Source organism: Canis lupus, chromosome 19, assembly GCF_048164855.1.
Source record: "Canis lupus baileyi chromosome 19, mCanLup2.hap1, whole genome shotgun sequence".
Taxonomy (NCBI): Eukaryota; Metazoa; Chordata; class Mammalia; order Carnivora; family Canidae; genus Canis; species Canis lupus.
The window spans coordinates 36124939-36148844 of NC_132856.1; the positions used below are offsets into that span (position 1 = coordinate 36124939).

General features: G+C 40.6%; 1 protein-coding gene across 23 annotated transcripts in view; it reads left to right on the plus strand.

The window, feature by feature from the left end:
* Positions 1-23906, plus strand: part of ERC2 (ELKS/RAB6-interacting/CAST family member 2) — a 906960-nt gene that overhangs the window by 689510 nt on the left and 193544 nt on the right. For 18 of the 23 annotated variants that reach the window (XR_012011918.1, XR_012011916.1, XR_012011917.1 and 15 more), the window contains 2 exons: positions 3417-3564; positions 5034-5162. Coding sequence is in view for 20 of the 23 variants with exons in the window: in XM_072785816.1 (XP_072641917.1) it covers positions 3417-3564; positions 5034-5162 (277 nt within the window). In the remaining 3 variants the exon portion in view is untranslated. The remainder of the gene's footprint in view (positions 1-3416; positions 3565-5033; positions 5163-23906) is intronic. The other 5 variants (XM_072785828.1, XM_072785829.1, XM_072785830.1 and 2 more) reach the window with 1 other exon arrangement.

The following is a 23906-nucleotide window of genomic DNA, read 5'->3' on the forward strand; positions in this document are numbered from 1 at the left end:
TATGTTTTGGCGATCTTATATATACACATGCACATCAAGAACTGTGAGGATTCTAGATTTTTCCTTATTGGCATGCTAATAGGTTAGTCTGCCTCGGTTTCATGGATGTAGGTAGATGACCAGAGACTTTGAGGTCAGAAACAAAGGACTTCACTGCTCAAGGTGCAGAGAGTAGGATCAGTATATTTATGTCAATTCTCCTTTCCTTAAGTCTCATGGAAGCAAGGCAGATGGGCCAGACGAATAGCTGTACCTACAGTGGATTGATTACATTGCAAGAGAAGAATCCTCAATCTACGGAATCTGAATCTTTTATAATGGCAGTAACATGCCTGCCCTTTGCTCTGGATTGAGATACTATTATATGAGGACAGTAAGCATGTCTACCCTTTGATCCAAAGGAAAAAACTACCTCTGTCTTCTAAGGCTATTCACTGTACAAACGTTCTGGAAAGATTGTGAGAAAAGAAGATAGTGACTATGCTTGTAAAATGGGCAGAAGTATGAGACATGTGTAGAATTGTCTCTCAACAAATGTTTTCAAAGATCTTTTTTAGTCAGCATTTTACATGCAGCATATAGCTGTAAAGAGTGAAATGTAGAGGGATATCTGGGTGGCTCAGTCAGCTAAGCATCTGACTTCAGCTCAGGTCATGAGCGCAGAGTCCTGGGAGTCTGGGATCTCAGAGCCCCACACCCCATGCTGAGCTCCATGGTTAGTGGGGAGTCTGCTTCTCCCTCTCCATCTGCCCCTGCTCTTGCTTGCATGTGCATGCTTGCTCTCTCTCTCTCTCTCTCAAATAAATAAATAAAATCTTTTTTAAAAAAGAGTGAAATGTGGAGATGCAGCATAATTTATGATCAATTCCCAGTATTTCTACCAATGATTTCTTAGGTTGTTTCCATTAAAAAAAGCATCACATGGACATTTCACTTTGGGGCAGAGTGGGGTAAAATATTGCAATCACCTTAGGTGTGTGGTAGTTAAATTGGAGGAGGTAGCAAATAGGCTCTCTTTGATTTGAAGGCTGTGCTGCCTCTTCAGCTTGGCTTTATGTACAAATATGCACAAGCTGTGAACAGTAAGCATGTCTATTGTCTCAAGATGTTATCCAGAAGGAGACAGGCTGTGTGAAGCTGGATTTGAATGCTGCTGTTGATAGTCCAGGCTGCACTGGTTTTCTTCTGGAAAGTGGACATATTCCCTGACATTTCTGCTGCTCATATGTCTGACTGAGCCTCCAACAGAAGCTCCTACTGCCTGCCATTAGCAGGGCCCAGAAAAGTCCATACAAATCCCTGCAGTGAAAAGGGAGAAAATCTGAGATCCAAATAATGACCATCTTGTTCAAACATCTGGAGGGGGCCTGGTCTGGAGGGGGCCTAGTCTGGGAATTAAAGAAAGATAAAACAGGATCATGACCAGGTTTTAGTCCTGGGACTTGTATGCAAAGAAAATACCCAATACAGAGACTTTCCCAGGACTGCAACATCTTATAAGAGGTCTTCTCTCATTTTTAAAAGAATTACAATTCTTTGGGGCACTTGAGTGGCTCAGCTAGTTGGGCATCTGGCTTTTGATTTCAGCTCAGGTCATGATCTCAGGGTTATGCCCCAGGTAGGGCTCCATGCTGGGTGTGGAGCCTACTTGAGATCCTATCCCTCTGTCCCTCCCCCAGCTCTTTCTCTTTCTCTCTCTCAAATAAATAAATACAATTAATCTTTAAAAAATTAAAAATTGGAGTGCCTGAGTGGTGTAGTCAATTAAGTGTCTGACTCTTGGTTTCTTCTCAGGTCATGATCTCATTGGTTATGGGATCAGCCCCACATCAGGCTCCTCACTGCTTGTAAGAGCCTCTCCCTCTGCCTCTCCCCCTGCTCATGTTCTGTCTTTCTTCCTCTCTCTCAAAATAAATAAATCTTTAAAAAATAAAATTAAAAATTAAAATTAAATAAAAATTAAAAATGAAAGGAAGATTTGTACAGTGATATCTTCAGACATTTTTTAAAGTACAAAGTAGACATATATTTCTTGAGCAAATGTTTTTGACCCTCACTATGTGCTCAGTGCTCTTTCAGAAGCCAGAGAATTGGTGGTGCACAAGGTAGATGAGGTTCCAGTTTCATGGAGTGCCAAATCTGGACAACAAATAATGAATATCTAAGATCCTTTTAAATAGCAAAGAGTTTTATGAAGAAAGAGTATAATAAGTATAATGTGATACAGTGGCTTGGGCACAAAGTAGAAGGTCACTGCTAGGTAAAGGAGCTAGAGAGGGCTTTTCTGAGTAAGATACATTTGAGTTGAGACCTGAAGGGTAAAGACCTGTGCGAGGGCATTCCAGTCAGAGGGTATGGCAAAAGCAAAGCTTATGAGGTGAAAATAAGTATAACATTTTCAAGGACTAGAAAGAGTTTGGACACAAAATGTGCTGGAGTCTACTGATTATGGAAGGAGAAGGGGCACAAGGTGATCTCAGACAGGTCAGGGCCAGTTGGTGTAATGAGTCACAGGCATCAATAAAGGGTCTGGATTTCAAGTCTAATGGGTGACGCAATGGATTTTGCAATCAGCAGAGTGGTAGAATTCAGATTTATAATATTTTTAAAGATTACTTGGGGTTTTGTTCCAGGGAGACCAGTGGGCTGCAGGAATGAATGCTGGTGGTTAGGAGAAATTTGGTAGCAGTAGATCAGTTTAGGTAAGGAATGTCTTCTGGAGTGAAACCTACTGAAGTTGTTAATGGGTTGTCTCTGGGTAGAGAAGAAAGGGAAGGAATCAAGAATGACTTCTAGGCTTGGTGTTTGGGTTACTCAGTGGGTGGTGGTATAATTACTAGATAAGGAAGACTGAGGAAGGAATGGTATTTGGTGGAATGGCAGGAAAGCATCATTAATTACATTGAAAATGGAAAGGACTACCCTACCAAATATCTATGTCTGCCTTCAGAAGAAAATCTTGCATGAAAAAAAAAATGATATTTATATTAAAATTGTTGGCCAGTTTTGTTGGGTTGTCTTGGTGTACCTAGAACTTTACTTGGCAAATGGTGGGTGGGTGGATGGATAGATGAATGAATGAATGGATGGATGGATGGATGGATGGATGGACAGATGAATGGGTGGATTAAAGTGTCCTAGAAGTGAATGCTCAGATTGACTCCTTCCATTTCTAACTTGCAGCTTTGTCTATGAAGCCAATGAAAAATGGCTCCTTCAGAGAAAGCAGTGCATGGGTCTCGGGGGTTCTGACACAAACTACTTTGTCCATTCTGAAAATCAAAGAGTTAGCTTGTCTTAAACATTGTCCATGATTCCATCCCATTAAGACAATGCTCTATGGTTCATTTCAACTATAAATGACAACTTTTTTTTACACTTTATAAAAATTATCGCAATAATCTTTATTTTACCAGACAGGAAGCGCTGCTTGCGGCAATCAGTGAAAAAGATGCAAATATTGCCTTGCTGGAATTGTCTGCTTCCAAAAAGAAAAAGACACAGGAAGAAGTCATGGCCCTCAAGAGGGAAAAAGATCGGCTCGTCCATCAGTTAAAACAGCAGGTGGGGCCTCCTGCACGAAAGGTGTGTTTTGCTGGTGTGGGGGCTTGGGTGCTTTCTCTGGGTTTAGCTACTCTTCATTCTCCCACGTCCATCGTGCCAGCTCAAACAGCTAAAACCAGGTAGGAATGAAATGGCCCAGGTTGTTGCTGGAACATCACTTTACTGCTTTTCTGTGTTTATGTGCATGTGCCTGAGCTTGTGTGGTTTGCAGCCAGCTCTGTTTTCCTTTCTTTTGTATTTGCATCATCTCCCCAGAAATAGCTCTCAGGTCTCTTCCTTCCAGTGGACTTTGTATGACTTCTGACTAAATCTTAACAAACTATGAATTAAATTCTGGGCACTTTCTTTCTCATTGGAGCTATTACCTTCTGTTTTGCTCACTTTCTGGGCCCCATCAGTAACTCTCCTCATCTAGTTCTTTATACTTCTTTCTCTCTATACTTCCAACTTTGATTCTTTAACTAGTTCCTTCAGGACCTTTTTGGCTAAGGAACATCTCCCAGCCCCTAGTACTGCCAGACTACGCTTGGAGACCTCCCCAGCCATTATTTAAACATTCTTTTTATCACCTATTTACCCAGTTATCCATCTTTTTTCCTCCTCTCTAGGCCACTCTATTTCTTCTGAGGGAGAAGGAAGGAGGGGCAAAGTCCTAACTTGTACAGAAAGTAGTTCTTTTCTTTTTGGAGGGGTTTCTGAAAGTGGCTTGAATGGAAATTGTACCTGAAGCATATTACAAAATCATTCCTGAAATCTTCAGACATTATTTCTTCTCCATATATAACTTGGGGGCTTTGGGTAAGCAAATAGTTAAAGAAATTCACTTGGATTCTAGCTTCATGATGAAACCAACTCAGCAAATACTATGGCTCAGTGGTCTGTGGTCTCACAAGGTAACAGGTCACATCTTAGTTCTGGGCACATGTGGCTCTGAAGCTTTCTAAATGCCGTATGATACCACATGGAGTGTGTCCACATCAATTTCAGCCCCCAGGACTGGTTCTCTGCCTGCTATGGTGATCTGGGCACAGTGTACAAGATGAGTGGAAGGGAAGCCAAAGAAATAAACCCTTTTACCTCACAATTGGGCCAATTCTTTCCCTCCTCAGAAAGGAGGAGTCAACCTTTGGCCCTGAACCAGAGTCCATTTCTCATAGGGCTGCCTTGCTGAGAGAGAGAGACCAATGCCATGCCTGGGTGCCCTCTCCTGCAGAGGAGGGTCCCAGTCACTGCCAGACATTGAGGTCATTCCACAGAGCAGCATGCCTCGCTAGCGCTGGCCCTGGGGGTTGGGAACTGCTTCCATCTGACCTCTTTGTTTGGGGCTATGCATCTTCTACACTGGGCTTTCCACCCACTTGGCCACAGAAAGTCAAGATAAGCCCCTTTCTTTGCTTTCTCCTAACTCCTTCCCTGTGAGCCCTGCACCCTCCCCTCCTGCACCTAACCATTGTAGCTTTCTCCCACAGGTATATAGACCTAGGAAACAGCCCCTGAGCTCGAATATACCATGCACTTGTGATGCTGGCTACAGCCCAGATATTACGGCCAAGTACCACGGGTCCAGCTACGATGCATACATGATCCAAAGGTCTCAGGTCAGTCAGCAGCTAAGGAAACACTCGCCCCCACCATGGGGGGTGGGGATGCATAACAGCTACATCCTGCCTTGCCCTTTACCTCTTTAGATGATTTCAAGTAGTTGGTGGCCAAAAATCCTGAGACCATAGATGATAGCATTCTATCTTGATTTGTAAAGTGATTTCATTTATTATGTATTTGCCAAGGGTTCCAGACTTGGTGGCTACCCTCTGGGACCAGCTCTTCTAAAATGGCCTGGCATTACTGCAAAGCCAAGGCTGCCAGAGGCCTTATTGTCAGGCATAGTGGATTAAATTTTTCTTTCTGTCTCTTAGATACCTTGCTCCCCAAATCTCCCTTTACTTTTCCAATAAGGAATTTTTTTAAGGCTGTTTTTTCTCTTTCTCAGCATCATGAAAATGCACTCCTGGATTCCAGGAAGGATTGAGTGTAGCCCTTCAATTTGCTCCTGGGAAACTGCACAAAGCCTTCATTATTCACGACAGGCTTGGTTTTGGGTATCATGGGGCACATTTGGGAAACCCCAGCCATGCAGAATTAGGCTTCTGCCTGAACTAAGGCAGGGTCTGAAGGGCTCTTGTGGAAAAAGAGACAGCAAAAGAGAAGGATGGGCTCCTTGATGATTTAGGTTTGAAATCCTTCCCCATACCCTGTAGGCAACAGAGAAGGGGGGAAAAAAAGCACACAAATTGATGTACCCTTGTTGTAAATGATATGATTCTAAAGACAATGATTAATTGGCTTTAAAAGCACTCCCTTTTTATTGAGTGTTTGTTCTGTGCCAGGATATGTATCCAGTGTTTCTCAGGGACTTTGCCCAGTGTCCTCACAGCAGCCCTGTAGTATGGATAGCAGGATCACCTTCCTTTTCCAGGGGGCATAACTGAGACTCAGAGTGTGGAATAAACCAGCCTAAAACACACAGCTTGTAAGCAATAGAGCTTGAGTTTTGGATAGTCTACCTGAGTCCACACATACCCCACCCAGTTCAGGAAAGAATTCAGAGTGATAAGCAGAAGGGTATTCCAGAACCTGGGAGGTCCCCTTATCTTTTTAAGCTTGAAGTAGATGCCAAAATGCCCATTTAAGAATGTACTTAGGCTATTCATAAGGGGTGGATTCTGCGTAGAGCTCTTAGGTTTAGGCTATTTGATCATATCAGTAATTCCTAATACTTCTGAGTTCTCACCACATGCCAGATGTGGATGTAAAGATTTTACATACACTAACTCATCAACTCCCAACAACACTGAAGGGCTGATGCTCTTATAGGAGGTCCAGAAAGGTTGGGTCCCTTGCTCAGGCTCCACAGCTGGACATTCTATGATACTTGAAAAGACCCTTTTCCACACAACCATAACCGGATTTTGCAGATGCCATCTAGAGTTGGACTGCTTAGGATGACTCTTACTTGAGCATTTGTTAACTGTGTGATCATGGGCAAAATATTAAACCTCCATAAACCTCAGTTTTGTTATCTGTAAATTGGGCTAATAATCTAATTCAAAGTGTTGTGAGTGTATTGTATGTAAAGAGCTTTGCACCTGCCTGGCACATAGTAGGTGCTGTAAATGTGTGAGCTGCTATTACTACTACTATTACTACTACTACTACTACTAATAATAATAATAATAATAATAATAATTGATTTTATCATCACCAACCCTCAGAGATAGTTTGATTTTTATTTCATTGTTGATATTTTTCATAAACCTGGGAGTCCTAACTTATTAAGAACACACTCTTCTTGACTGTGGGAGAAACTGCAGACAGATGTTAGTACCTAAGCCATCCTGGTCCTCCCTCCCTTAAAGTCCAAGCACTTGGGGAGCAGTGAGAAGTCATGTCAAGAACTGTAGACCCCAGGTCCCAGAGTGCTAAAGAGGCTCATAGTGCTTATTAAATTTGCTTGGTTTGTGTATGCAGTCACATAAAGTGAATCAGAGAAGGCACCCCTGGGAGAGCAAGTCTCAGACCTCCACTGTCATTCCTGCATAAGTGACCTCGGAGAGCAGAGCTCTTTCAAGTACCCAGGCCAATGGGAAGGAAAGGCCTGGTCTGGATGTTCATCTGCCCAATGTACTGTGAGGATACTGAGGCAGACTGGCTCATGAGAGATGCCACCCTCTTCATGCTACCTCCTGCTCAGCTCAGCTCATGCAAGTCTTTCTACTGCCCATGACATTCACAGTGACTGAACATCAGTAGCTCATTCAACAATCCCCATAGTTATTGTACTTTGCCAAGAACATAGTAGTCACTCTATAAATATTTGTTTTGTGAATAAATGCATGATTACCACATGCCAGGCTCTATGCCAAGTGCTTTATGTATACATAAGTTTACAAATATTATCTCACTTTTTCCTCATAATCAACTATCCAACATATTGCATATCTGCCATGTGTCAGGCTCTCTGCCAGGTGCTGGGGATTCATCCACAACATATTTTATTTGCCGCAATGAGGATAGCATCATTCTTATTTTTGAGTTAATCAAACCAAGGTTCCAAGAGACCACATGACACAACTACCATACCTATACATACATATCTGGTTGTGCAGGTTTGGGCTTCTGAGATGTAGGAGCGCTGACACTTTCCCTTTAGCTAGGCTAACTACTGCATCCTTAAAGCCATAGTGTAAGCCATGGATTAGCCCCCACACCTCACAGATGTTGTCAGAGGAATCAAGTTTGAATGCCTCAGCCTATGGCTCACAAGCTACTCAAGGGCACAAGTGTGAGCGGGTATGGGTAGCTTGGTGAGGCCAAGTGCCATGCTGGGATTTAACTCAACAATATTCATTGAGTGCCTTCCCAGTAATAGAATGGTATGCATTTTTGGAATACATCAGTGACCAAAATAGATAAAGACACCTTCCTTGTGGAGTTTATGTTTTAATGCTTGGGGTGGGGAGGATGGGAAAAAGGCAATAAATCTGAACATCATAAATAAGTAAATCACATGGTAAAAAAAAAAAAAAAAAAAAAAGAAAAGAAAAGAAAGAAAAGTGTAGACCAGTATAAGGAGAACAGGAGTGTCAAGGGAAGAATTGAGAATGTGGTAACAATGTAAAATAAGGTAGACAGATGGGCCTCATTGAGAAGGAGACACTTGAGCAAAGATGTGAAGGAGGTGAGAGAGTGAGAGCCCTTTAGAAATGTAGGAGAAGAGTGTTTTGGCAGAGGGAATCACCAGTGCAACGCCCTAAGGCAGGAACATGCTGCTGTGTTTGGTGAAGAAAAGGGAAACCAGTGTGGCTGGAGTAGAATAGACAAGGACGTGAAGAGGTTAGCTGTCAAAGCAGTAATGGGGTGCAGATAGGATGTGTAGGACTCTTGTGCAAGATCTGCTGAGAGTGGTACATTCTAGAGGAGAAGTTCTCTGCAGTTAGGAAACAAAATACATTAGCTATGCAAACTCAGAGCAAGGAGGGCTTTTGGGTACCACTCAGAGTGCTACTCTCCAGATCCCCTGCGGTTAACTACTAAGGAGTCCCAGTGCTTAGCTCGCATTTTTAAAAAACATTTCCATTTCCACTGGAGCCATGAAGAACTAATGCCAAAATTTGCTTGTCATGGCTAGTGAGAACTTTTGAGTAGGAACAGAACCCTTTGACGAAATATCCTCCCTGACTTTCTGGCAATCTCAACAGTATACTACTGAAGTCTAAATCCTGCATTCTCCTTACCATAAGGAGGTAAGCAGGTGGTCAGGAATGGTCATCATCATGACATTGGCCTACTCAGGGTGATGGCTATGCCTAGGAGAAGTACAGCCTGCCTCCAGGCCAAGACAGAGATTCTCAAATCTCAGTGGACAAAAGCTTGGTCTTTAGAAAAGATAAATCTCATGATACACTTATCACTCTCCAGCCTTATTTCTCTAAAATCTTCCCTGGCTTCCTTTACTGGAAGGATAAAATCAAATTCAAACCAGTATGTGCTCTGCTTTGTACATGCAATGCAATCCCCTCTGCCTAGAATACATTTCCCTCTTTTCCTTACGTAGTTAATAGCCATTTACTCATTCAATCTCAATCCAACACCACTTTTCTCAGGGAAGCTCTCTGGAACTTTCTCAATTGGGTAAATCTCTAGTTTGACACTCCTATAGAATGTGTACATCACTTAATTGCACTGTAACGTATGCAATTTTGCATTTGTTCTTTGATCATTTGAATGGTAACTATCTGCCCTGCTAGTTTATGAGCCCCAGGAGGACGAAGAACGAGACTCTGAGACTTTTTTGTTGTTGACCATTTATCTCCAGGCCTAGCACAATTGCTAGCACATAGTGGGCATTTAGTAAATATTTGTTGAAAGTATAAATTCATAAGTGAGTGAATTACCAGGGCAGCTTATTTTAAAAAGAGACATTATTGATCAGTCATGACTTTGACAAAACTTAGTCTTATGATTCTTCTCCCCCCAATATTCCAGGCAGCCACCACCTATAGGAGTTGGTAGAAGATGTGAGACTTGTTTGCCAAATGATGAACACAAAATGTTGTCATGTCCTTTCCTGCCATGATGTAAGACATTTTACAGAGATTGCCTTTTCCCGTACTTGAATAATGGGCAATTGTGGCCATTTTGAACCTTTCTTCTGAATCTATTCACTGTATTTTAGTTCAGATCCCCTCCAAATTTGGGGTTTCTTCTTGAATAAAACGTCACTGAGTTTCCAGATGTGGCAAAGGTTACTTGTTGTTATGAAGGGAGCTCTTCTACTTCATCCCTGAAAAACTTCTGAGTGTCATAAATCAATTTGCCTAGAAATACCTAAACTCCTGTTAAACATCTGTCCGGAGAGCTAGAGAAGGTGATATGAAATGAGTTCAGAAATTCCAAGTATGCTTAACAACAAAAGAATCTTTATGACACTCTTCAGGTGTTGACATTTGGGTTGGTTCTAGGCTAAGCAAGGTATAAAGCTGAGAGAGCAGTACAAATTAACTTTCTGTTGCATAAAAAAAGATAAAGGATTAATCATAGCTTAGTAGTAGATACATAAGTCTGTCCAACTTTTGTATTCTTCCCAACTGCATTTCTTCATAAGCACACCTCTGACACTTTTACTCTGGCTCTTTTTTTAAAAAAAAAAAAAAATCTGGCTTCCAGATTTTTGCAATTTTGAGAGAAGGTCTCAATTGGGAATGAGTTAAGTTTTCTTTTCTTTCTGTGGGGAGACTAGTTCTGAAAAATATTAGTAAAAATAACCAATTTTCCTTCTTTTGTGTTTTGGATCCAGTCTCCCCCAACTCTTTTTCTTCACCCTTAAAGGAAGGACTGACATCAAAATAATTAATTCTGAAATCATTGGATTTTTTCTGCTGCTAAGGGGTTTTTGAAGAAAGCTTAAAACTAAATCTTACCCCCTAAGCCTTATTCCCAAATGCTCCCCTGTGTGCTGAAGTAGTGATATGCACATCCTTGATGAAAATGCCTTCTTAAAATGAGGGCCAGACACTATTGTTTAGCTAAAATTAGAACCAGCTTATTTCTCAGAACTGGTTAGAATACCTCTGTGATCAGAGATAAGTTGTGCTTGGTTTTCTTTTCCCTTTCCTACTAGTTCTGGGTATTCCTTTTGGCTACCAGGAAATATACTGGGCATTTTGGGACACGGAGGTATTAATAGGCCAGGAGAGACTAGTCCAGGTCAACATTCTGGAGGCTATGCTAGTTCTGTAGAGTAGTATCTATTTGGGTAGCTTTCCCCCCTCTCCGGTGTTGTTCTTCAATAGGACTCCTATTGAAGAATTAGCCAAGTAAGTATGGCCAAGAATGGGAGATGGTGGAGGCTGCCACCATCTTGCTGTTGAACACTTTCAGGTTGTAGGGATGGAATCTTAGTCAAACTGGATCTTGGCAGAGACAGAACCATCCTGTCAAGGAAAGTGGGAAGCACCTGCATGGGATGGTTGGTCAGGCATTTCTTTCTCTTTCTGCTTGAGGCCACACATGGTTATGCTTCCTATTTACACTTCCATTGCCTTGTATGCAGATGACTTTTAATTACACTTTATGGTTCAGGAGGTGAGCACAATTAAACAGCAGTGGAGGAGCTCTGTGCAGTAGGGTTCCCATAGCCTCGTGTTTTGGTTGGATGAGCTCCAGAAAAGCTTGATTTGATCCCAGCATTGTAATGCATCACAGACTTGCCCCAGATCAAATTGCTGAAATGCAAATGCATTGGTTTTCACTGCAGACTTACTTTGGGTTAAGTTGTTCTTGTCCCACTGGTAGAATCTAGGCACATCTCTATTTATCATTGATTTCGATGCAAGGCATCTTTACAGTATGTTCCAGAGAACCCTCCTTTAAAAAAGAAATATTCAGATTCCTCCTTGGCAGACCAAGGACAGTGTATCTCAAGGAGATAAAGCTTGAAGTACTCAGTGTTACTGAAAAGTTTCCTCATAGTGTCTAAGTAATTGGTCAGGACACTAGTCTGCTCTCTTTACCTCGACTTTCCTCACTCTAAGTAGCTGATGCCTCAGCCCCAGTACTCTGGGTATCAATTCAGCCGACCAGTTGCAACACGAAATGGCACTCGGATTGTGGAGGCAAATATTTTCTCAGGGATTCAACGGGTTTCCCAAATCTCTGTTGGAGGTGCATTTTCCCAGAGCTGCAAGCTGACTTTGATGGTCCACTTTCTGAGTCTTTCATTTGAATAGTCATATTTTTAAAACCACTTTGGTTCCCTTCCCTAAATATTCATGGAGTACCTTTGGTGAGATTGTGTTAGGCCCTCTTGAGCTATAGAAGGACATTTGAGTTCACCTTTGAACCTTGGGTTTTTATCATCTCTACCACCAGTATGACAAATGTTAGCTCATGAAATGGATAACAGGGGAAAATTGCTATTTTTTGGTGCAGATGTGCTATCAACATTCAAAAATCTTTCCTTGCTGGAGAGGTCAGGGAATGCTTCCTACAGAAGTAGGAATTCCTGTGAATTTTATGATTGGCAGCCCATAGTCTATCTTTTGTGACAGAGGCTTATCCATGATACTTCTCTAAAGTATTTAAGGATTCTAATATAAGAATTGCTAGTTTTAGAAAAGCTCTTTACTTTTAAAATATACCTTTCTAAGTAGAAAAACTTGAAAAGCTCAACTTGATCAGTGTGTTCCTCCATTTTTAGAAATACGTAAAGAGAGAGATGGATATGACTTTTAAGTTCAGAGTGATTTGCCAACTGTGCTTCAGTAATTTGAAGCACCCCCCACAGTATCTAGCAGTTGGCAGAGCACATTAGAATAACAGGCTTAGCTGAAGGTGACCAAAACAGAGAATAGCATACAAATGCCAAGAAGATCTCTCACGCGCTGTCTCCCTCTTTTTTTATTCAAATTTCACATCTGTGCTCTATTTTTAAACATTTATTCTTTAAGTGATAACGCATGTTTTACCAAGCCTCTTATTGGATTAGACATGTTTGAAATCCCCTCGATTTTAACCTGTTCATTACTGCCTCTAAGAACATTCAGATCCATCACCAAAGCAGACAGCATATATGGGGGAAGTTCCCAAGATGTCAGCCACCAGGAAGCCATTGTACTTTGGGAAAGGACGGATCCAGCTGTTGCACTGGGTAGATTTGAGGGGATCTTAAACTGACATTGCTTCAAGAGGACTTTGCGTGTGTAATGTGTGCATCATTCTTGCTCTTCGTGACAGTTTTCTACTCACCTTTTAGAGTGGGAGTAGCTAACAATTTTTGAACTCTTGCTATATACCTGGCACTGGGTTTTAAATATATTATCTCATTTAATCTTCACAATTCTGAAAACCAGATGTTATTAATATCATTTCAGAGATAAGGAAACTAAGGTCCTGGAACTAGGTGAAGACACCGCAACTGAAGTTGTGAAGAGGTCTCACTCCAAAGCTCTTCCATACTCTTCTCAGCCCAAGTCCCCAGGTTGCTGCGATACCTCATTCGGTCATCGCCCCCAAGCAACAGGGTAGCATAAAAAGAAGGCTTTATCTTGTGATACTGAGCACCACTCCCAGCTCCTCCTACAGGCCCCACCAGCTCCGGCTATGACCTGAGGTCACACATGCAGGCTGGGAAGGGAGACTTATCTCTTTCTACATCACCAGGTGTCTCCTGCTGCCATGGGGAAGGTTTGCCACAGGCTTGATCAAGTCTGCCACATTTTCTGCTTCCCTATGTGAAATCTTGGCACTTGCCTCTTTTAGCCTTTGTGTTTCATTCTCAAGATAGCTGCTGGAAGCCTTTTTCCCTCTCCATTTTCCACTGTCTTCTTCATCATCTCATATATAAAACAGGTTTCTCCTGGTCTCTTTTCTCTCCCTCCCTCCTTTCCTTCCTCTCATCATATAATTAAAAGTCCTTCCAGGCTGTCTTCACCTTATCATTTCAAATGAATTGAAAAAAGATCTGACTTCCTGCCCTTGTGTCTTCCTAATGCTGAATTTCAAAATGAAAGAAAAGTCCTTCACCTCCCCCCCCTTTGTGTTCACACTGCCCCTTGCATAACTGTGTCTAAATCACACTGATTTGTCATTGATCAGCAGTGGTGTACAGATTGTGCTTCCCTGGCTTCAGAATTTCTTCTTTTTAGGCTTTTTCAAACAATAATGTTTCAGGAAAGGGGATTACTGCCCCTTCCCTCTCATGATTGCAGAAAGACAATTATCAAACACAGTATTTAGCATTCTTGTAGTTTATCTTTACTCTCACTTAACTACATATTCTTTTTGGGAAGATGCCATTTTTTTTTTCCATTCTCTGCAACATGCTACTAAAGGCAGAGTTAAAACTTCTAGAACCTCTCAGGTGTGTTGTTTTTTTTAAAATGTGATCCATAGTATTGCACAATATTAAAAAGTAATAAGGATTTAATTCTGTAACCATCCTTATTATGTAAATGATACTTTTCCATACTTGAAAGCATATAAATATATGTTTTATCATAAAAATAGTATGCTCGTTTTAGAAACTTAGAAAATGTATGTAAGAATCTAAAATCACCCATAATCCCGCCATTCAGAAATAACTGTCATTAAGATTTATAGTTTCCTACATTCCATTGTCTACATACATATTTGAACAAAGACATGACATACTACATAATAAAGTTTTTTTTAACCTTATAAACATTTAATGTTATACATTTTCCCATGTCCTTAAAAGCCTTCAAAAGCATATATCTTGGTTGTATGATTTCCATCATTGCCGTAATTATTTTTATCATTCTCTTATTTTTGGAATTTCAGTTGGTTTCTAGTTTTTCACTTTTATAATCATATTTGATGAACATCTCAGTATATAAATCTTTTTTCTGTTATTTCCTTCATGTTAGTGCTCAAAAGTTGAAATATTGGAGTTATAGTTGTTTTAAGGATTTTAGAGAATTTAGAAATGGCTCTCTCCTACAAAGTACTTGACATTTCTAAGTTTTTACAAAAATTTCAGTTGTTAGTGTTAAGTTTGTCAAGTCTATACTCTGATAACATGCCAACTATAGATTTGGGACAGAATATTACTCTAAGTAGTGCAAATGACCAGTAAAAGAGAGGGAGAGTCAGAGGGAGATCTTTAAAACTTCTTAGGGGAGTAGGCATGGGAAGAAGTGAGCAGCTTATTCAGCAAATCTTATTGAGCACATACTATGTGCCAGACATTGTTCTAGACACTGAGGACACTGTAGTGAACAAAACACAAAACTCCCTACCCCAAGAGAGTTTGTATTCTAGTGGAGGGGACAAACAAGAAACAAAAGAAAGGCATCATGTATATGCAACATTAAATGACAAATAGTGTGGGGAAAAATAAAGATGGTGTTCTATGAGGTGTTTGGGAGATGACTTTGAATATGGTGTTCCCAGGATGCCTCCTTGAGAAAGGGACATGTGAACAAGAACCTGAAGGGAGGTAGGGGGTGATCCATGTAGAGTACAGTGCAGGAAGAGAGTCCTCAGAGGGAACAAATTATAGCCAGGAGAGGTGGAATCTGGTCTTCTCAGGTCCAAGTCTGAAGTGCAGTTGCTGAGCTGACAAGGTGGGGGAGCCAGAACCCCACAACACCAATGTTTAGATGAGATTATTTTTAAAAATATGCACACAACAACCAAAACCCCACTCTCTTATCTCTGCCCTGATATGGCCATTGGGAAATGCCCATTGGACACAGCCAGCAAATTTTTATTCAGATGATCTCTGATGCAGTCTGGGAATGGAATTGTGCAAAGAGGTTTTAAGTTCAGATTGGACTGAGAGGCTGTCATTTCAGAGAACAATGAAAATCGACTGAACAAGAATGACAACTCACAAGGTAATGCAGGGTGGTTCTTTTGCCCCAGAAATCTCTGATTAACCAATCATCTGGAGGCTAGTTTATTTCCTTTAGCTCACCAAGAATTACAAAGATAGCTGAGAAGCCAACCAGAAACCCGACTGCTTTGGGCTGCCTTGGGTGTGCCAAAGCTCCTTTGAGTGCTAGGGTAGGAACCAGATATGTGGGTCACAAGGCCAGGCAGTTTCTGCGTTGGTCTTCTTGCATTTGGGGCCCCAATGTTCTCTGAGATATCTGACAGCATGCAGTGATCTAGGAGGTATTATATTAACTATTTAATACAGCAAAGCACAAAAGACACCTCAGCAAGGAAAACTTGACAGGTAATAGATGGTGCAAGATCTGAGAATCAGAGTTCTCACCCAGCTCTGACCTCAACACACTGAGAAACTTGGGGCAGCTCATTTTGCTTCTCTCTCACAGGCTCGGTTTTCCCATCTGTAAAATGAAGGGAATAAACCAACAGACCCCTAGGTTCCTTGCATTTTTGGTAGTCAGAGACAATTCCAGTACATTCACACATACAACGAGGACTTTGAGGCACAAGGCTGTGCTTTTGTGCTTTTGCTTTCTTGGAGCCTACAGTTGAGTAGGAGAGATGCATTGTTCAATAAGATATGAAGACAGCTGTTACTTTTTTGAACAAATGATATTTTAGGCACAGTGATTTACTTTTGTTGTTGTATTACAATTATCACAAATACTTAAAGCGGTAGTATCATCAGAGTCCTCCACTTTGCAGAGGCAGAAACCAAATCACAGAGCTGGTGAGTAGTCAAGCCAAGATGCCATCAGTGAATCTCTCTGTAGGGGTAGTACTCTCAGCCTCTGTTTTTCCACTGCAATGCATTTGCCCTGCTTCCTACCAAGCAACATTTGAGTATTCTAGATTTCAAAGACGGCAGGGAAGACAGAAGACTCCGAAGTTTGCTCATTTGGCTTGTGTAATTCTGACTCATCTTCATTTATTACTTAGGTGATGGTGAGCAGGTCAACTTACCTTCCTGTAAAAATGAGTATTTTGTTTCCTACCTAACTCACAGAGAAGCATTACCATGAAGCATCTTCTCTGGGACAAGGTCTTAAAAAAACCCTGAGGGTTGCACAAATGTGCAGAATATTAATCTCAATTCTGAGGAGCCAAGGACAAGACTATCTTACTCTTCCCCACAGGGTAGCACTGAGAAATGATGGTCCCACATTGTCTCTGCTGACAATCCATTGACACAAATCCATTCCACATGACTTGTTTCCCTGGCCAAAGAAAAAGCTTGAGTAGAAATGTTCATAAATCGCCCTTGCCTTCTGCAATTTTGGGAGGCAAATCCTGATTCACCCTTTAACAAAACATAAGTAGTGCAGAAGGTGCAAGCGTTGCCTTGAAAGAACCCAGTTCAGTATGGGTTCAGACATCTTCCTTCCAAGGAAAGGAGTGTCCAGATCTCCCAGCCTTGAACTTTCTTGTCCAGGGTGCTGGGGGGGTCTGTTGGAGTCAAGGTCTTCTGAGGTTTCTTGACATGAGATTGGGCTTCCAGGGAGAGCCTCTGTGTTCTTGAGCTTTCTAGTGATGCAATCCTTGGTGAGGCAGGGAAACAAAAAGCTGATATTTGGCGGGGAGGGAGGGGAAGAGAACCATCTCCAGGGGATTATTTTTATGAACAAAAGACACTTAAGTGTTGCTGATTTATCTTAATAGCAGATACTATGAGTAAATGTCCCAGTTGCCTCTTCGTGCTTTTGGCAAGTGTGGATGAGAAATGGAATGGAGCAGACCCAATCGGAGCTGGCTAGCTCAAAGTTCAGGAGGCTTAATCTTTTTCACTCCAAATATGTGACTTAGAACTGTTTCCAAAGTTTTCCAAGTTGCAGGTGGACACCCAGCTTTGGAAAGCGGCAAAGCAGGTTCTATCACCAAGTTTTCTGTTTCCAGAATGATTATCTTGGGCTCAAGAGGAGAAATGCCTGTATCTCCCCTAGGTAGTTAGTTCTATAAGCTCAGTTACTATGTTCTGGTTCTGAGGGTACTATTTCTGTATATAGAAACCTTCTTTTGTCATGTGAAGAGCCCTCCTGCTTGTCATACACATGATTGGGATTCTCAGAGGACACTACAGGACTGCTCAACATATCCTCCTATGTCAGGGCTGGAATGAGAGCACGCTGAACCCAGTGCCTTAGAAGTTGGAATATAAATTATGTCAAGGCTGTGTTCAGTGTTGTAACATTTGCTAATCCTTATTAGATATGGATAAATTCTCATGGCTTAATTTGGCATGTTGAACCAGTTCTTCAGATTGTCTTTGGGGACTGGAAAGGAAATGCACAACTTTACTATAATTTTTCTTTTGTTTCTTTAGAATGGGACATAATTTTTTATTGTTAGCTGGTGGAAACTTTGGTGAATCGTGGCCAACTGTGGCTCACCCCCACAGGAAGAAAGAATCAGACGTTAGCTGAGAACATATTCTTTGAAACAAACCAGAATATTTGATTTTTGAAATATCTTCCCACTTAAAAATATGCTGTCCAACAAATATAATGTTCTGACCAAGACCAAGAGAATTGAGGAAGTAGAAAGCTACAATTTCTCTCTGAGGAAAATTTTAGAGTGATGTGTGATGCTTTAGTTTAATGCTAACTCCACGGAGCATAGAAAGAGTCTGTGAAGATGCAGGTACAACCACAGAATTTACAGAACATCCTCTCACTCTTGGTCTTCCTTCCTCCAAAGTGGAAGGAGCTAGGTGTTGGCTGGAAGTCAGGCATTCCACATTCCTTTATCTGGTTACCCACATATACATGACCTTGGGCACATCCTGTCACTTAATTTCCATTTCTGGAATTTGGTCCAAAAATATACTTGCCAATAGGCTCTCCCTGCTTGTTACCAAACAGTTTTATATTGAAAAGCATTGTTGAATATTTTAAATTGCTTCGGTTGGAAGCTATTGTCTTGTTCTTTATTCTTTTTTCAGCATCTCACATAATTTGATGGTCAGTCATGCATGCTCTGTAATCACCTTTAGGGGACTTGAATCTTGTCAAATTTGACTAGTCCAATCAGGTTTGGGGGTTATTGAATCAGTTCGTATTAAAGCTGCAAAATTATTTAAGTGAGATTTTTGTTGTATTCATAATTATAGGTTTGTTTTAACAGATCTGTTTTGCAGATTTTTATGAGCAGGAATTCTCTTAGGCAAATCCACCATGAATTCTCAGTGGGGTGAGGGTAGGCAATTTTTCATCTCTGTGGTGGCTTTTCAAAAGAGTAGTCACATTAAAAAGCCTGATTCTGTCCTCTTAGCCACACCCAATTTGCAGCTTCTGCTAAGAGCAAGACCCAAAATTATCCCCACATCTCCTTATGAAACTCTGTTGAAAAACATTAGTCCCTGTGCACTGTGCATAAAAGCCAAATTACTTTTGGAATGTTCTGTGGAACTCTGGGAATCCAGATAGGGATCAAGGAAATAGCACAGCATCTTTTCCCCCCTCTGCTCAATCTGTTGATTGATTTGTAGGCAATTATTCTCCTTACCTCCAACCATGTGGGATAAAGTATTGGGTCTAACTTCTACTGCTTGTGTGTTGATTCCTTTATTTGTTAGGTTTTTTAGATATTATATCTTGTTCTTAAACTCAGAGAATACAAAGAAAAGTTCTGGGAAAGCAGAGGCCTCATTTTCTAGCAATATTCTCCTGATAGTTTGCCAGGAGGTTAGGATGTTTCTCAGATCTTGCACACTACTGAAATGCAAATCAAGCAAGAGTTTCTGGAACAAACCAAATAAAAATCACACACTTATTCAGGGACAGAGTTGATATATGCTTATGCTGGTTTTCATTCTCAGTGATACCAAGATCTTTATAGACATGTAGGCTTCCCAGGACTTCAGGGAGGCATCCCTTAGGAAGTAAGAAAACTTTAAAAGGAGGAAGAAAGAATCCTTTCCTGATTATTCTTCAGCAGTGGCATACTGAGAAGAGATAGTAAGAAATACTGGATTTTTCCAAGTCTACAGTGATTCCCAGCTTGAAGCTCCCAAAAGTCTTATTAATGCTATGGCGATAGATTCATAGATAAAGAAGGAAGATCACAAATTAGAGTGGAAATTAAAGGAAAAATTATAAAGATGATACAGATTATTATTTCAACTTCCAATTCTCTGTGACATTTCTGCCTATCACATGGCAAAATTCTCAAAAAAATTTATGCATGTCTTAGTGTTTAAAGTGGCTTCATTAACTTCAGCAGCAGTTCTTAAACCTGGCTCTGTTTTGATATGTGGTGGGCTTCTTCACCAACTCTAGGACCAGCCTTCCAAACTACATCTTCAGGATCTCAGGGAAGGAGAACTAAAAGCTGACAGATAAGATTGACAAATCAGCATTTAGGAAGTATTGATGTAATGAAAGTGTTCAGCAACACCCCCAGGAGGGAATCGATCTCAGAATGCATATAGATGGCCTTGCAAATTCAAGCACTGTAAACATAAAATAAATGGCAAGATTTGGGATGGTTTGGGCTACAACTGTGACCAGAAGAAGTGTACCTGGGGCCTGGGACAGGACCATATAGCACAAATGGGCATGGGAGTGAAGATAAGCCAGTAGCCCAAGGCACAAGATGGTAATGGGTAAGAGAGAGTTGCTCTTTCTTTCTTTTTTTAAATTAATTTTTAAATTTAAATTCAGTTTGCCAAAATATAGTATAACACCAAGTGCTCATCCCATCAAGTGCCCTCCTTAGTGCCTTGAGCACAAAGAGGATATAAGCCTTGTTTCAGATATTCCAGGACTATGAAAAGGTATCAGAAGCTACAGACTGAGATCAGAGAACCCCTTTTGATATCCAGCAGTCTCCTGATGACTTTTGCACAGAATCAGAGAGGTTGAATAACTTGCTGATAGTTAAACAGCTCTTAAGTGACTTTGACCATTTGATTGAGGCTTTCTGACCCCACTTCTAATTTTCTTTACTCTCCAAGATACTTTCAATCATGGAAATTACCTTAATGGGGTACATTTGAGCTCTAGCTGTGATGGAGGCTGTAAGACCTGGTTTTGAAGGAAGGGGTAATCCCTGGCAAGGGAAGTACCAGGGTAAAGATGAATCTGTGTGTATATGGTATTGGAGACAATCTTTGGGGATAGTTTCTATGGATACAGCTGGGGGGGGGGGCATTGTTCAGAAAGAAAGGGAAAGGATGGCCTTGCCCAGTGAATGAACTATTTTTGATACATAAGACAATAGGGAACTATGATATATTCTTAAGGGAGAGTATAATATGAAAACTGTCACCTGAAATAAATTTGGTCACCAGCATCTTTGATTAATGATAGAATGGCTTCTGAGATTAGGTTGCTGGGTCATTTCTATCTATGAACACTTGCCTTGGGTTTGATGAAGCTTGGCTACATCCCAAGGCATATTCTTGTTTTCTGCATACTTAAGAATGGTTGGCCAGTAATGACTTGGGTCTTTTATTAATGCCCCCTCATATCATACAAAGTATAACCTAACAGCTTCTTTCAATTACACAGTCTATGAGACATGGAGATTTGAAGTCTTTCCTCTGTGGCGCAAATTTCAAATCATGTCCTATAAAGCTTCATAAAACCTGAGAGATTCTTGGGTCATTAACCTTAAAATCCCAGAACTAAAGACTTTATTTTGCTGCTAGTTTTATCTCATGTCTGTTTCTAAATAATCATGATACGTACATTATTTTTTAGTGGGTTATTTCCCAAAATGGGAAAGAGAGAGAGAGAGGGAGAGAGCCCACTATTTGATTTTGGGTGCTGTTTTGTTTTGTTGAGTAGGACCTGGCCTGAAATGTCCTCAGGCTCATGCTGTTTCTGAGCCATAATTATGCTTTTTAACCCACTCCTTTATGTCTGGGTCCTTAATGTCCAAGCTCCTATATAATTACCAAGTTTCAGAGTGTGGGAATGAGACAAATATTTTTTGCATGACTTTACCCTATACATTACTGCAATGCTGTATTATTACAAGAAATTTCCTGAACTTGGAGCTGTACTATTAACTCTCCCAACTTGAAAGAACCCAGCAAAGAGATACGCCCAATCTTTGGCCCATGATGCAGAACTCAGATGGACAGTGACTCGATCCAGCTGAGGGCTCTGGGGCTTTTGGGGGAGTACTGGAGTTTGGCAGTGGTGCACTGGTTCAGAGCCTGACAGGGCCTTGGGAACCTTTCCTCTTCTATCCAGCTGTGTTGCATAGCCACAGCCTTGCCTCTCATTGCAGTTGTGAAGTGCGTGCATTCTTCAGGATTTGAAAGGGGCCAGGTTTGCTAAATGCCTGTCCTGGAGGAAGCTGCTATGTTAGTTTGCTAGATCAGGCTGAAATAGGAGAACTGTGGCCAACAAGGCAGGCAGGATTCCATTTAACCCTGGTCTGTTGAAGTTCACAGAAACAGAAGATTGCAGGAGACCAGAGCCACAGTGCCAGTCTCAGGAGTCTCTTCCCCTGAACTAAAATGATTTCAACCCCATTTCCTTCTAATATGAGGAATAACTTGTATTTTAGCATTTTTGTATGTGGAGCAGAGAAATATTTTTTATTGTTTCATTTCTTATTTCCTATAATTTGTTGCATATTCAAATAATTTAGAAAGGAATAAAGGAAGAAGTAAACTCCCTGAAATCTAAGCACTTGGCAATATTTTGTGCTCATCATTCTGGACCTTTCTCACATATGCATGTATGAATATATGTGCTATACACATATACATGTGTAAACCTGCAAATGTGTTTAAATATAGATATTTATATATTATTTTATATGGTCATGTTGTTTTATCACCTGCATCTCCTTTCATTCAACTACATGTTGTGATAGTTTTCCTTCTGATTAATATAAATATATGTTATTCTTTTTTTTTTTAATTTTTTTATTTATTTATGATAGTCACACAGAGAGAGAGAGAGAGAGAGAGGCAGAGACATAGGCAGAGGGAGAAGCAGGCTCCATGCACCGGGAGCCTGACGTGGGATTCGATCCCGGGTCTCCAAGATCACGCCCCAGGCCAAAGGCAGGCGCTAAACCGCTGCGCCACCCAGGGATCCCAATATATGTTATTCTTGAATGGCTTCAAGAATAACCATTCTGAAGATTCCATTATATGATGATGGATATTCAATAATTTGTTTAACAAAATCCTGACAGATGAGCATTTTGTTTACTTCTCATTAATTGCTACTGTACCCAACATCCCAGTGAATATCCTTTTATCCATTTCATTCCTGTGTACCTGTTCTAACTTTCTTTTCAGGAAGAGACTGTTTTACCCCAGAGCATGCATATTTTGAATTTTAATACGTAGTTCCAAAATGCCCTTGAGAGAGTTTATTCTAATTTACAATCCTGCCAACAGTGGATAAAAAGCACCTAAAAAATAGGAAAACTAACTTCCTATTTTCTTAGGACTTTTTGAATTTTACACACCTCCAGAATTTTACTTCTAAATGCCTAAAAGACAAATGTGTTTATAAGATACTGTAAATTTGTTATCGATTCACACACAAATTCCAGAACAAGTTATTCAATTGATGGTTATGAAACCTGTAATAAAATCAACAATCGCTAAGATTCTTTGTTTACTAAGATTAAGTAATGCTAAACTCACTTTGTTTTTTGAAAACGTTAATATAAAGGTAGGTTGAGGGAATGCCATAGACACAGGGTACCAGGGTACCAAACTGATATAAATGCCTATAAACTAGGCATTTATATCAGTTTGTATTATTTTGCCTTTTCTTCTACTTCTCCTCCTCCTCCTCCTCCTACTTATTCTTTTCTTCTTCTTCTTTTTTTTTACCAGAGAAATAAGGACTAAAAATGGTGGTTTAGTTGGATAGATTTATAGTTGTTTGAACAACCCCACCCTAGGCAGATTGGTTAGAGAATCCTGTCACCTCTACAGAGAGGTTGCCAAAGTGTTGGGCTCTGTCCTTCTGGCATGTACACGGATCTAATTATATGGTCTTTGAAAACACACTTTTTGAAAATGTGATGGCTCAAAGCTGGGAAATTTACCTAAAACAATGGAAGACATAATTAGAATTGAGAAAGTCAGCAGGATGGAATGACAGACCCAAATTTAGTTAGTATAAGCCAAAGCAAATTTTTAGTAAGGAAAAGAATGAACTTTATACTTAGAATTAAAATTCTGGCATACACATGCCTCATATCTTGAGTGTGTGTTTCTGTGTGTGTGTGTGTGTGTGTGTGTGTGTGTGCGTGTAAATGGCAAGGAAACTGGCCACCAGGATATGAGTTTAATCAATTGCAAATTTGAATATGAGTCATCATTGCACAGCAGATGTTAAGAGATCAATGCAACATGGGAGTATGTTAATTATTTTAAAATAATGTTT